General features: G+C 38.5%; 1 protein-coding gene and 1 long non-coding RNA gene across 2 annotated transcripts; one reads left to right on the top strand and one right to left on the bottom strand.

The window, feature by feature from the left end:
• Positions 1-284: 284 nt before the first annotated feature.
• Positions 285-2,647, bottom strand: PSMB4 (proteasome 20S subunit beta 4). Its single transcript, XM_010958423.3, has 7 exons — positions 2,474-2,647; positions 2,030-2,236; positions 1,617-1,763; positions 1,358-1,439; positions 895-1,011; positions 606-694; positions 285-401 (listed from the first exon to the last, which is right to left on the bottom strand). The coding sequence occupies exons 1-7, from the start codon at positions 2,611-2,613 to the stop codon at positions 389-391; spliced, it is 795 nt and encodes a 264-aa protein (XP_010956725.2). The 5' UTR covers positions 2,614-2,647; the 3' UTR covers positions 285-388.
• Positions 2,648-2,781: 134 nt separating this feature from the next.
• LOC141574352 (uncharacterized) lies at positions 2,782-13,971 on the top strand. The gene is made up of 2 exons (XR_012501282.1): positions 2,782-7,743; positions 11,663-13,971. It is a non-coding gene; the product is annotated as an uncharacterized LOC141574352 (long non-coding RNA).
• The last annotated feature ends 506 nt before the right edge of the window (positions 13,972-14,477 follow it).

Below are 14,477 nucleotides of genomic sequence, written 5' to 3'. Positions count from 1 at the left end.
CAGAAAGTATATTTTAGAATCTAGTGCAAAGGTGAAAATACTGAAGAAAAATGTTAAATACAAAAGCTAATTAATGTTCTCACACAAAGATCAAGCCCAACTTCCATACAAAGCAGCCTTCAGGACAGACCCAAATGAAGACAATAGTGGGTCTTCTGTACTGACAGCACATTCTATATACACAAGAACCAAAGGGTTCTCTGCCCAGGGTGGGAAATGGCATATAGCAGTACTTAGCAGTTTTGCTCTTGGTGTGACCTAGGCAAACAACACAACCACTCAGCAAGCGTTTCAAAGGACTGATTTATTTTACAAAAGAATACCTCTGAACCAGCCAAGTTCAAAGTTAGAAGGGTACAACTTCAGTTCTGGATAATGCATCTGTATTTCATTCAAAACCACTAAAAAGAAAGAGAACATACTAAAATTGTGAAGCCACAGGGTGAGGAATCAATTCCTGAAAACAGCTCTATACTCAACCCAAACCTCGCCACCCAGAGAATTTTTTGGTTGAGACCTCCAGAAAAACCAAGCTTAGTGCAAGTAAAGGGTCTCCCAACTTTTCTACCAACTATTTTTTCTACTGTAATTTTAATTTCAATCACCTGATCATGTGGGCAATATCCCAGTTGGTCTCTGCAGACAGGGGTCCCTCTATTTCAACACCTTTTTCGGTTACAGTGGCGATTTGAAACTGAAAGAAAGCAGAGCTCTCAATGAAAATGCCAACCCTACATGCGAGAAGTCCCTGGGGCCTGGTCAAAGGTCAAGTGGAGAATGAAAACAGGACACGCAGAAACGAGGCACTCTCTTCTTCAAAGCATAGGGACTCAAGGACTGCAAGTATCCAGAACCAGTCAGATCCCCATCACCTTTATTCACACTTCTGCTCACCCGGTTATAAGAACGGGCATCTCGATAGTACAGCACTCGCATGCAGCGTTCCACAAGGTCTCGGGCCTCAGTCTGGCTCAGCACTGGCTGCCTCTCCAAAACCTCTCGCAGCAGAGGCTAGGGAGATTAGGGGGAAAAATATGGAAGACACCAGGCAATTTGTCACAAATCCACAATGTAAAAAGAATCATAAATGAGTGAAAAGGGGACATTCCACCTACTGCCTCACCAGAATGAACTCTGCTTACTTGTGCTAAAACCCACTTGAAGGGAAAATTCTAGGGTGTCCTCTCTTTGCACATATACACTGTACTCCTGGACCACAAAGAAAACCATCTGCCCAGCAGTAGGGATTCTAGCCTATTCCTCATGTCAGAATTTCAAGGGTAAAACAAGCAGACAACCACTAACCCCCAATGCCTTCTGTTGTCTCCCATTCCTCATCCCTCAAGTGACTACTTACCTGAGCCAAGTATGCACCATAACCAGTGGCCAGCGAAGGGGCTTCATAGGCTACACCAAGCATGTCCACGTAACCCAGGAAGCTAACAGGACACAGTAAGTCAAAGAACTGATTTCACCTTAGGCTTCTGTACCTTAGCTGAAGGATGGGACCATGGGGTCTGAGTTACAAGTGGGATTCACTCAGGGGCAAGAGAGACACTACACAGGCACTAGAGGTTGGGTGGTCAAGGAAATAAGTTATTTGCATTCAAATCAACCTCTCTCCATCAGCATAGCCTCCGATGACCATGGTGTTCCACAGGGGGTTCATCTTGGAGCGGCGGCTGTACATGGCCCTGGTCAGCCATGAATGAATAGCTTTAGGGCTATAGCTGTGTCCATCTCCCAACAGCTCCTCATCAATCCTTAAAAAGAACTGGTTGTGAGAAAAGGGAGGAAACGGAAGCCGGGATTTCCAACCACCTCCAAAAGACGTTACCATAATCTCCTCCATTTAAACCCACTTAAAGAAACTGTTTATTTGCAAATATTCTGACATCCTCCACCCCCAACAAGTCTCCCTGTCCTCTGCTGCAGCCTCAAGTTCCTCCACCCTACAACTTCTTGAGGGGATGAAAAACCGTGGATTCCCCTCCCCACTTGGGAACTGCTTATTCTCTAGATGACTTACACCATTTGGCCGAGAACTTGCTTCAAATACTGGAAATCAGCATAGTCTCCGGAAGCACCCAACATGGTGCTGTTGTTGACTCGCATAATACGAGAGATGTTGCGGAAACGAGCCAAGGAACCGTAAGAGCCCAGCATGTCTGCAGCAATCACAACTCCGCCCTCAAACTTTACGCCCAGGACCGAGGTCCCGGTCACCATGGGGTTCCTGGAGAGAGAGAGAGAGGTCTAGCGAGCGGCGGCGGAGGGGAAGAATCAGAGCCCACTTCCTGTGCTTCTGACTTTCCATGGCTCCTTTCATTCTCCGGGACCCTGCTCCCCGAACTCCCCCGCCGTTCGTGTGCGCCGGGGACCCCACCTCGCCTTCCACGGCTCCCAGAACTGGCCGGCCGCACCAGGCCCCACGGCCCCTCCCCGCTGCGAGGCTAAGGCGCCGAGAGCTTACTGAGTGCGCGTAATCGGACCACCGTAGAGCGCGGAAGCCGGGTCCACAGAGGAACCGGGAGTGGGAGGAATGCGGTAAAACTGCCCGGGGACCGGACCCCCGGCCCACAGCCCGGACCGTGATTCCAAAAACGCTTCCATCTTAGTCACGGTAGCACAAGAAATGAAAGAGATTACGCCGACGGAAGCGGAAGTGACCCTCCAATGCCACGCCTTTCTTCTTCCTGCAAGCCGCTTCCGGCAGCCATGTTGTTAAGGTCAGGGCCGACGGTGGGTGGCGATCGAGATCCAGAGGTTTGGAATTGGTCGACGTCGCATCACATCGCGGTAGAGTCTGGACTGGAGCAATGTTCTGACGCAGAAATTCAAGGAACGGGAGTGTGGTGTGGGAGATGGGTGTTGGGGGGAAGGAGGGAGCACTTTAAGATGCTGACCCTGAGGGAGGAGGCAGAAATTCTCGTGTCCCTTTTGGATCCTTATCAAAAAGCTTTACACAAAACTAATAGTGAACCCAGGATCTCTTAAATCTCTATTTCTCAAAGCAGCCTCATATGGCATATTCGGCCCATTTTGTAGATAAGAAACGGAGGCTTGTGTAGTGATTTACCCAATGACACAGCAAGTAATGGTAGATCTGATTCTTTGAGCCCAGGAAAAAAAAAAAAAAAAAAAAGGAATCATACAATTGTGCGTACTCCAGGGTGTATATTTCGGGTAGATCATTCTTTAAGTCCTTCAGCAAATCTCTGAAAGGTTCCTCATTGTCAAATGCTCTTGCCTACCTCTTAAGCTGCAGAAAAATTCTGTTGACTACGAGAGTGTAAGTAAATTCCAGGGGTTCCCTTCTCAGTGTGGTTCTGTAGCAGGGGCTGGAAGCAGTGTCTAGAATCAAACAGATGAACCTAAAACCACTACTTTGCCACTCCACCCTATAAAACTAGATTTAAAATTTTTTACTCACCAGGAAACTGAATCAGTTTCGTCTTTTAAATTCCCTGAGTTAACTTGAACCAAAGCAATGCATGAAATTTTAAGTTAATTGAAATAAAATATTTCAGGTCATGAAACCCTAGAAAGAGAACGGTTATCTTGTTGTATTAGAGGCACCCGAGTGAGACTCTTTGTATCACCTTTTTGTCCTGAAAACTAAGTAGTCAACTTTTTTCTTCTAATTGATAGCCACCTCCTCCCAAACCCCATATTCCGAGTGACTCTTGGGCCACCAAGAGACTCACTTGGACAAATAGCAGGTGTCAGTTGTGATGACAGAGGGCTTATTGGGATTCCTCCAAAGCCGCTAGAATATCTCACTCTTCATAGCTACCAGAGTTCTCATCATATGAAATTTAAAGCAACTAGCCATCAATTAACTGGCTGTATCCTTGTTTAGAAGTGGGCCTGAGGTGGCTTGCTGGCTTTTGGTCTCACACTTTTTTAGGTCCCTAGGTTAAGGCTGTGGTAGGGCCAGTACCAGTTCCAGAGATCAGGCAGGAGGTCAAATTCCATAAGGTCTAGAAGAAGAAAAGTGAGAGGATCTAGAATCATCCAGGCTGAATAGAATGACAGAGAAAGCAAACCATTAATATCTGATGATGCCATATTCAAGAGAAGGGGACCAGCATGTCTTTTGTTCTAAGATGAAAACAACAAGACATAAGTTAAACTGAAACAAGGGAAATTTAGGAAGTTTCTTTCTTACCATTTTTAAAAAATATTTTTATTGAAGTGTAGTCAGTTTACAGTGTTGTGTCAATTTCTGGCGTACAGCACAATACTTCAGTCATATATGAACGTACATACATTTGTTTTCACTTTCTTTTTCACCATACATTAGTACAAGATACTGAATATAGTTCCCTGTGTTATGCAGTATAACTTGTATAAACTTCTTGTTCATCTATTTTATGTATAGTAGTTAGTATCTGCAAATCTCGAACTGCCAATTTACCCCTTCCTCCCCCCTCACCCCCATAACCATAAGTTTGTTTTTTATGTCTGTGAGTCTGTTTCTGTTTTGTAAAAAAGTTCATTTGTCTTTTTTTTTTTTAAGATTCCTCATATGAGTAATACCATATGGTATTTTTCTTTCTCTTTCTGGCTTACTTCATTTAGAATGACATTCTCCAGTTCCCTCCATGTTGCTCCAAATGGCATTATTTTGTTATTTTTTATGGCTGAGTAGTATTCCACTGTATAAATATACTACAACTTCTTTATCCAGTCATCTTTTGATGGACATTTAGGTTGTTTCCATGTCTTGGCTATTGTAAATAGTGCTGCTGTGAATATTGGGGTGCATGTATCTTTTTTAATTAAGGTTCGCTCCTGATCGATGCCCAGGAGTGGGATTGCTGGATCATATGGTAAGTCTATTTTTAGTATTTTGAGGAATCTCCATACTGTTTTCCATAGTGGCTACACCAAACTACATTCCCATGAGCAGTGTAAGAGGGTTCCCTTTTCTCCACAGCCTCTCCACCATTTATCATTTGTGGACTTTTGAATTATGGCCATTTTGAATTTTGAATTATGGTGATACCTCACAGTAGTTTTGATTTGCATTTCTCTGATAATTAGAAATATTGAGCATTTTTTCATGTGCCTGTTGACCATTTGTATGTCTTCTTTGGAGAATTGCTTGTTTAGGTCTTCTGCCCATTTTTGGATTGGGTTGTCTGTTTTTTTCTTATTAAGTTGTATGTGCTGTTTATATATCCTGGAAATTAAGCCCTTATCAGTCTCATCATTTGCAAATATTTTCTCCCATTCTTTAGGTTGTCTTTTTGTTTTGTTTATGGTTTCCTTTGCTGTGCAAAAGCTTATAAATTTAATTTGGTCCCATTTATTTTTGCTTTTATTTCTATTGCTTGGGTAGACTGCCCTAGGAGAACATTGCTAAGCTTTATGTTAAAAAAAAGTTGTGCCTGTTTTCTTCTAGAAGGTGTATAGTGTCTTGTCTTATGTTTAAACCTTTAAGCCATTTTGAGTTTGTTTTTGTGTTTGGTGTAGGGGAATTTTCTAACTTCACTGATTTGCATGCGGCTGTCCAACTTTCCCAACACCACTTGCTGAAGAGACTGTCTTTTCTCCATCATATATTCTTGCCTCCTTTGTTGAAGATTAACTGACCATAAGCATGTGTGTTTATTTCTGGGTTCTCTATTCTTGATCTCCTAGATTTAAACATTCATTTTGATGCTCAGATTATTCCAGATTTAGCTCTCTACTTCACACAGTTGCCTACCTTGCTTAGTCACACCCAATGGCTTTTTGAATTGTTCATAAAAGAAAGGGATAGTGGGAAAAGAAGATATACAGATATAAATATATGTATTCTTACTCCTACAAGTAATATATATATATGCCATGTATATATGGCTTACCACCAGTCCTTAATGTTGCTCTGATTATTTTGTTACCAAGTCCAAACTTGTTCTCCTCGTCCCACAACGGGCCAGTATATCGGGAGACAAGGTGTTGGGGCAAGGAGTAACAAATTTATTCGGAAAGCTGGCAGACCAACATCCAGGAGAACCATCCTCCCTCAAGTCAGAATTCAGAGTCCTTTTATTCTTAAAATAGGACGGGTGTGTTTGCTTGTTGCAAACTTCTTAGCGTTGGAATCCTTTGTTCTTTCAGCTGTCCACTTAGGTCAGGTTGTGGTGTTCCTGCAAACCTCCAACAAGATAAATGTTATTTTCTATTCTGCAGCTTTTTTTTTTTTTGAAGGAGAAAATTATTTTTATTTATTTAATTTTTTAAATTGAAGTATAGTTGATTTACCTATTCTGCAACTGTTAATCTTTATATGAACGGGGAAGTGTTACACCCTTAAAGGTCAGAGCCTTGAGAATGGGCTATCCTGTATATTTCAGGCTATAGGCAACATTCTTTTTCAAAAGGTGCCGAATCACCATGACTCAGCACGGGAAACAGCACAGAGTTAAAGTCAAAGAAACAGATCTAATTGGAGTCAGCTTTTTTTCTTTTCTAGTGCAATTTTGTTTGTAAAGCTCTTTTCTGGATCCTTCAGGGAGGGCTCATGGAATCTACATTCTCTTAGTTATTGAATGCTAATAACAGTTTTGTGTGCCCTCCAAACTTCCAAATCAGCTTTGCTGGATATAAAACCATTAGCCCATGTTTTCTTTCCCTTGAGTATATCTTAGTTATATTACTCTATTTTCTTCTGACATAAATTGTTCCTGTGAAATAGTCTAAAAGCAATATAATTTTTCCTTTTATAGGTCACTTGTTCTTTCTGCCTAGTTGATTAAATAATTTTCTTCCTTAAAGTCCAATAATTTTATTAGAACATGACTATATTGACTATGTTGGTCATTCTGAGTTAATAATCATATATATGCAGTGTGTTATTTCAATATGTAATGGTTTTTAATTTTTTTCCTTGATTTTAGCTTTTAGTATGCATTCTCAATATCCCTTCATTTATTTTCAATTTAATTTTTTTACCTTCTGTTTCTCTTTAGGCATTATCTAGTGTATTTATTTACTCTTATATTCCTTCTAGTTCAGTCTTCATTTCTGAAAAGGTTATTTCTTTCATTTCTAATTCTTTCCTGAATTTAGTCACGTAATAGCTGTATTTTTCAAAATCTGACTTGTTCGTTTACTTCTTCCATTATTTTCACAATATCTTTCAGCTCATTTTGAAGTAGTGGATTACAATTTGTCCTGCATGTGGACATGTCTATCTTGTCTGTCTGCTTTCAGTCAGTAAGGATGTTATTCTGCTTCTTACTCTCTTTATGTTTATAATATAACTTTGTATGGAATTTGCGCTCGATCCTTTTCTGTCCCTCATTGCTTTTGGAAATATCTGTTTTCCTGAACTTTTAGGAGGCGTGGCTCAGGATAGCTTTTCTAGCTTCACAGAGCTCCCTCTGCTATTGTTTTTGTGTAATGTTTCAAAAAACATGGCCGCTTGCTCTCCAAGATTGCCTAGCTTTGTTGCCCTTCTCCACTTTTACCTAGACCTTCTCTTCATTTGGATCTGTTGTCCTGTTTTAATTAAGTTTTATTCTACCTCCAGCAGTTTCTCAGTTTGGAGCTCTGTCCTAGATGGAGCCTTGCTGGCCAGTTGGAGAGTTCCTGGGACCTGGGCTACTCCAGCTCCTTCAGACCCCACCATACACTCCTTGCATTTGTCAGCTGTTGGATTGGGCAAAGCCCTTCTCTGTTTGAACCGCTGTTTCCAAGGACCCTGTTGTGCTTTCCTGTGAATGCTCTCTTGGGGTCTGCTGCTCTCAGGTGTGTCAGAGGCCCTGGTGTTCCACTCTGCTCTCTCCCACAGGAGGGCTGACATCACACCCATCTTTTAGCTGTAGGTGGTTTTCCCTCACCTGCTTGCTTTGGGGTGTCATGGGAATACCTTGTCACATCGTTTTATAATTGTTGGAAATGCTGTTGATGGGATTTTGGTTTTTCTTTCTAGTTGTTCTGTTTTTATGAGAGAATTTGGTGAGATTTAAAAACTGTGATCATCATTGTCTTGAATCCCATGATACGTTTTTGTGATGTACAAATACAGAAAAGTGTACAGTAGAAAACGAACTTACCCATTAGTGAATTTTAGTGTTTTTACATTATACCTCAACAAAATTGATTTTAGGTGGTAAAAACAAAATTTAACCATTAGCCCCACTATTCAGAGATAACCATTAACATATTGACACAGTCCCTTCCAAGATACCTATATGATCATATGTTTTACCTTAGTAATACTGGTAATTTATTTCTTTTAGAGAAATATTTTTACTTCAAAGATTAAATAAAAGCCAAACAATACAAACATATCTTTCAAAAGTTAATAATCTCCTTCTCCTCTCTAATCCCATTGGACCCAGGTAAATAATGTTTGTAATTTGATAGACATATTTCCACTCTTTTCTCTATGCTCATAGAAATATAGAAATTTGGAAGGATTCTCCTTTTTACAAAAATAGCATTTTGTTAACATTTCTCAGCAGTGGCCTTTTTGATATAGCTGTATCCTACCACATCAATTCTTCCTGATAGCTATGTCATACCACATAGAATGAATATAACATATTCAAAAATTTCCCTTTTTAAAGTTTTTTTATAGATAAATTACTGCAATAAATTCTAATGTAATCTTATGTAACATTTATTGTTACATAATGATACTTTTTTTCTGTAGCTCTTTTCCATTTTTTGCCTGTCTGACAAGGTGGAATATGATATCTCATTGTTACTTTAAATTGCATTTCCTGAACTAACTGTGAATTTAAGCATCCTTCATTATTTCTTGGCAAGAAATTTTCTCCTGTCTGCATTGATTATTCATATTATTTGTCCATTCTTCTATTGGATTGGATGTTTTCTCCTTATCAGATTGTAAGAGCTTTTCACATATTAGGATATTAATATATTGTCTGTCTGCCTGGATATTTATTCTTTGTTTAGGATCATTTTATCCAATTAAAAAAAAAACACCAAATCATTTTGGGAGTCTAATTGAAATTATATTAAATATATTAATTTTGAGAGAATTAATATTTTATGATATCAAATAAAATTCCTAAAACATGATTCAAGCCATAAAGGAAATGATTGGTGAATTTGATAATATCAAAATTTAGAGAATTTTTATGGCCTAAGATACTATTACAGAGTAAAATTATAAGTGACAGGGAAACGAATACACCATATAAAGGACTAGAATTCAGAACACTTTTACTTATCAGTAAGAAAATCATAAACAATTCTAAGAGAATGAGCAAATAATATAAATAACAATGTATACGAAAAAATCCAAATGATAAAAATACGAAAGGTGCTCACTTCACTAATAAACACAAAATGCAAGTTAAAATATTGAGATACTATTTTTTCACCAGGAAGATGATCAGAAATGAATTATTTGGCATTATCAACTGTTGGAGAAGATACAGGAAAAGTACTTTTATAGACTGTTGATGGGAGTGTAAGTTAAAGCAGGCACCTGCAAAACAACTTGATAGCATCTAATAAAATTGGAAAATATGCATGCTAAATTAGACTCTGTGACCTATAGGCAATCACACATATGCACAAGGAAACAGGTTCAAGGATGTTCATTGGAGCACTATTTGTAACTACAAAAAAAATTGGAAACAGTGTAAATGCCCATCAAAGGGGAAGTGAATAAATTAAATGCAGTGTATTACTACAAATGAACACTACAAGGTGGCTAAAAGGAAAGAACCTAACTTACTGAGTGCAATGGGCAAACCACGAATAATGTGAAACCATTTGTGTTATTTTAAACACACATACACACATATAATGGGCTAATAGGCTCATGATGGCATTTAAAAGTGATTGTTATATAATCTTATTTATGATAACACTCTGGGGAAAAATTCAAGGAACCTCTGAAAAATGTCCCAGCAATAAAAGATGAAGAAAATCAGCCAGTTGAAATGGAGTTAAAGCAGAAAGTATGCTTTGCCAGGGTGGTGGAAGTAACTTGGTCCCTGGAGAGGGACATGGGGTTGGAAGAGGTTATAATGGGATTTTACCTTTATTATAGTTTTTTTTTTAAGAATGTATATAATTATTTCTTACCTAGTTGGTTTCTAAGGTGTACACAAGACTTTTGGTTTTAGGATGGTAACGATGTCTTATCTTGAAAAATCTTAGAATTTGGAGGCTTTGGGTACCTTGAAAGCCTGGGCTGAGATACACGTGCTGAAAACTCTGATTTAAATGTGTGACCTAGAGCTTATCATACTAAGGGAAGTCAGACAGAGAAAGACAGCATCATATGATACCACTTATATGTGGAATCTAAAAAAATGGCACGAACTTATTTACAAAACAAAAACAGACTCACACACATAGAAAACAAATTTACAGTTACCAAAAGGGAAGGGGGGAGGGATAAATTAGGAGACTGAGATTAGCAGATAGAAACTACTTTCTGTAAAATAGATAAACAACAAAGTCATACTGTACAGCACAGGAAACTATATTCAACAGCTTGTGATAACCTGTAATGAAAAAGGATATATAAGTATAACTGAATCACTATGGTGTACAGTGGAAATTAATACAACATTGTGAATCAACTCTACTTCAATAAAAAAGATTAAAAATAAATAAATATATACAGGATCACCAGGGATCACTGGATATTGAGGAAAGCCTCCAACATGAAAGAGAAAGAAATTCCCCACTCCTCAGACAAAAAATTCTCTCACCAGGCTTAGGTAAATACTCAAGAGAAATAAAAATGTATGTCCCCAGGAAAACGTACACAGATGTTCGTAGCAGCACTATTCATAAGAGCCAAAAAGTGGAAACAATGCATATGTCAATCAACTGATAAACAGATAAACAAAATATGGTAGAGCCTCACAAAGGAATAGTATTTGGCCATGAAATGTAATGAAGCACTGACACAACGTGAGTGGACCTTGAAACCATCATGCTAAGTGAAATAAGCCAGACATAAAAGGCCATATATGATGTGACTCCATTTATATAAAATGTCCACAAAAGACAAATCATATCCATAGATTAGTGGTTGTCTAGGGCTGGGAGTGGAGAATGGAAAGTGGCTACTAATGGTTACGGGTTTCTTTTTGAGATTAGGAAAATATTCTAAAATTAAATTGTGTTGATTGCATCACCTGTGAATATACTAAAAACCACTGAACTGTACACTTTAAATGGGTAAGTTTTATGGTATGTGAATTTTATCTCAATAAAGCTGTTATATAGAGTCATCTAAAAGAAAGCAGAGATGTTGGGAGGGCAAAGGGAAAGCTTCAGCACTCCTCTGTTCATGTTCGGAACAAGCCCTTCAGAAATCCTGCTCCAGAGAGCTTGTCTCTGCAGCCACATCGGTCAGTTCTGACGCCTTACTATTTTCATTCTCACTGAGATAATTTATGATCTAATTACTGGGCTTTTTTTCAATGACTGTTCTCTTCTGAGTCACCCCCTTTTTTAGGGACCCTGGCCTTGAGACAGTACTCTATGAACTTGATGAAATGTTCCCTATTCAGGCCTGCTTGAGCCCAAAAATTAGTTTTAGAAAGTATAAACGATACTTGTTTATTTTTTTAAAAATTAAAATAAAAAATCCATAAGTATACAAAGTAAAAACAGTTCAATTTTCCCAAGAGGTAACCTTCATTTGCATTTTGTTGTATCTTTCCAGACTGCTTTCGTTAACATGCAAACAGAGAGTTGTTTACTTTCTCAAGAAAATGGACTCGCGTGGTATGGACAGTATGGCAGCCTGTCCTTGCACTCAAATATCTTCTCTCCTTCCATGCCAGCATGTACGGTCTACTTTCTTTCCTGAAATTACCCCACAGCGCAGAGGTACCATGCATTGTTTAACCGTTCTCTTGTTAGTGAAATGTCTGCTGTTTTCACTGTTACAAACAGTTCTGCAGTGGGCAGTTATTTTTGTATCTGTACACTTTTGGTTGTACTTCTATAAAATTGAACTTTGGCTCCAAAAGTTGGTATCTGACATTTTAGAAGATACTAACAGCACTGTCCTCCAGTGTAAATATTCCCGTTAATAATTCTACCACCTCTCCAACAAACGACGTTATCGACCTTCTAACTTTTGCCAAACTAATAAGGCAAAAAAGTTGCCGACCGGCACTAGCTTGTGAAACCTGATTGTGCACATCTCCTCCCGATCCCATGTTTAGTGATGGCACCTTGGTAGCTTGAAATCAGTAGTTACACCACAAAATTGGCAAATTAAAAACACACATAAAATAAAGGAAGGAAAGATGAGTGACTACTGTTCTCATTTTTAATTGAACTTATTTTGAGATGATTATAAATTTATATGCAGTTATAGGAAATAATACATAAAGATCCTATATACTCTTTATCCACTTTCTCCCAAGGGTAACATCTTGCAAAGCTATAGTACTGTATCACAGCATTAATACAGTCCAGATACAGAGCATTTTCATCACCACAGGGGCCCTTGTGTTGCCCTTTTATGGCCACACCCACCTTCCTCCCACCCTCATCCCCACCTTAACTCCTGATAATCTCTAATATGTTCTCCATTTCTATAATTTTATCATTTCAAGAATATTATATAGATTGAATCATACAGGATGTAACCTTTTGTGATTGGCTTTTTTCACTTAGCATGAGTCTCTGGAAATCCATCCAGGTTGTTGCATGTAACAATAGTTCATTTTTTTCACTGAGATATAATTGACATATAACATATTAGTTTCAGGTATATACAACATAATGATTCAGTATTTGTATATATTGTAAATGATCACCACAATAAATCTAGTTAATATCCATCAGCATAGTTACAAAATTTTTCTTTGTTGTGATGAGAATTTTAGGATCTACTCTTAGTAACTTTTAAACATGCAATACAGTAGTAGTATTAACTATAGCCACCATATTGTATATTATATCTCCATGACTTATTTATTTTATAACTGGAAGTTTGTACCTTTTGATCTCCTTTCTTTCCCCATTTCCTCCACCCCTCTCCTCCCCTCCCCACTCCTCCAGCCTCTGGAAGCCACCAATCTGTTCTCTGTATCTGAATTTGTTTTTGTTTTTGTTTTTTTTAAAGATTCTACTTACGAGATTATATGGTATTTGCCTTTCTCTGTCTGACTTATTTCACTTAGCATAAACACCCTCAACGTCCATTCATGTTGTTCAAATGGCAACATTTCTTTCTTATGACTGAAAAATATTCTACTATGTGTGTGTGTGTATATATATATATACACACACACATTTTCTTTATCCATTCATCCATTGAGGAACACTTGGTTTGCTTCTATGACTTGGATATTGTGAATAATGCTGCTATGAACGTAGGGGTGCATATATCTTTTCAAATTAGTATTTTCATTTTTTTGGATAGATACTCCGAAGTGGGATTGCTGGATCCATGGTAGTTCTATTTTTAATTTTTTTGAGGAACCTCCATACCGTTTTTCATAGTGGCTGCATGATTTTACAGTCCCGCCAATAGTGCATGCCTTGCCAACACTTGTTATTTGTTGTCTTTTTGATAACAACCGTTCTAACGGGTGTGAGGTATTATCTCACTGTGGTTTTGATTTGCATTTCCCTGATGATTACTGATGCTGAACACCTTTTCGTGTACCTGTTGGCCATTTGTATGTTTTCTTTGGCAGAATGTCTGTTCAGATCCTTTGCCATGTCTTAATCAGATTGGGTTTTTTTGCTATTGAGTTGTATGAGTTCTTTATATATTTTGGACATTAACCTCTTATCAGACAGATGATTTGCAAATATTTTCTCGCATTCAGTAGGTTGCATTTTCATTTTGTGGATGGTTCTTTCACTGTTCAATAGTCCATTTCATTTTACTACTGAGTAATCTACCATGGTGTGGATGTACCATAGTTTGTTTAATCATCCACACACCAAAGGACATCTGGGTAATTCCTGACCAGTTTCTGCCTGTTACAAATAAAACTGCTGTGAACATTCCTGTGCAGGTTTCATGTGTACCGTTCTCATTTTCACAACTGATTCTGAGGCTATAGCTGGTATTTATGGCCTTCCTCTGTTACTTTCCATTTCTTTGCCTTAATAATAGGTAACACTTATAGAGTGTTTGCTACATGTCAGCCCCTGTCTGAAGTGTTTTATAAGTGTTACTCAATTCTCAAAATAAGCATTTGGGATATAAACTATTATTATCCTCACTTTACAGGTGTGGAAACTAAAGTAGCCACAGGGACACAGCCAGTAGGTGTTAGCACTCAGATTTGAATCCAGGTGGTCGGATACCAGAGCTCAGCCTCTAAACCACTACGTAATTCAGCTGGGACTTGAGATGGTCAAGCTCTTTACTTATGGAGAGACCTAGACGTTCACTCCCAGAAAGTCTGAACTCTCAGTCATCTTGCTCCTGCTGCTTCAGTCTTATGTTAACTTTAAGCATTGGACAGGTGGTATAAGATCTCCCCAGGGGGCCCCTGGGTTGCACC

This window comes from Camelus bactrianus, chromosome 21 (assembly GCF_048773025.1).
Source record: "Camelus bactrianus isolate YW-2024 breed Bactrian camel chromosome 21, ASM4877302v1, whole genome shotgun sequence".
Classification (NCBI taxonomy): Eukaryota; Metazoa; Chordata; class Mammalia; order Artiodactyla; family Camelidae; genus Camelus; species Camelus bactrianus.
This window is presented reverse-complemented; position numbering and strand designations above follow the sequence as displayed.

Excerpts from the sequence above, each read along its gene's own strand:
- PSMB4 (XM_010958423.3), bottom strand. The coding sequence starts at position 2,613 with ATGGAAGCGTTTTTGGAATCACGGTCCGGGCTGTGGGCCGGGGGTCCG. Across the intron at positions 1,440-1,616 it reads GGCTATGCTGATGGAGAGAG|CTTCCTGGGTTACGTGGACA; the intron begins GTTGATTTGAAT and ends GTGTCCTGTTAG. Across the intron at positions 1,012-1,357 it reads ATGGTGCATACTTGGCTCAG|CCTCTGCTGCGAGAGGTTTT; the intron begins GTAAGTAGTCAC and ends TAATCTCCCTAG.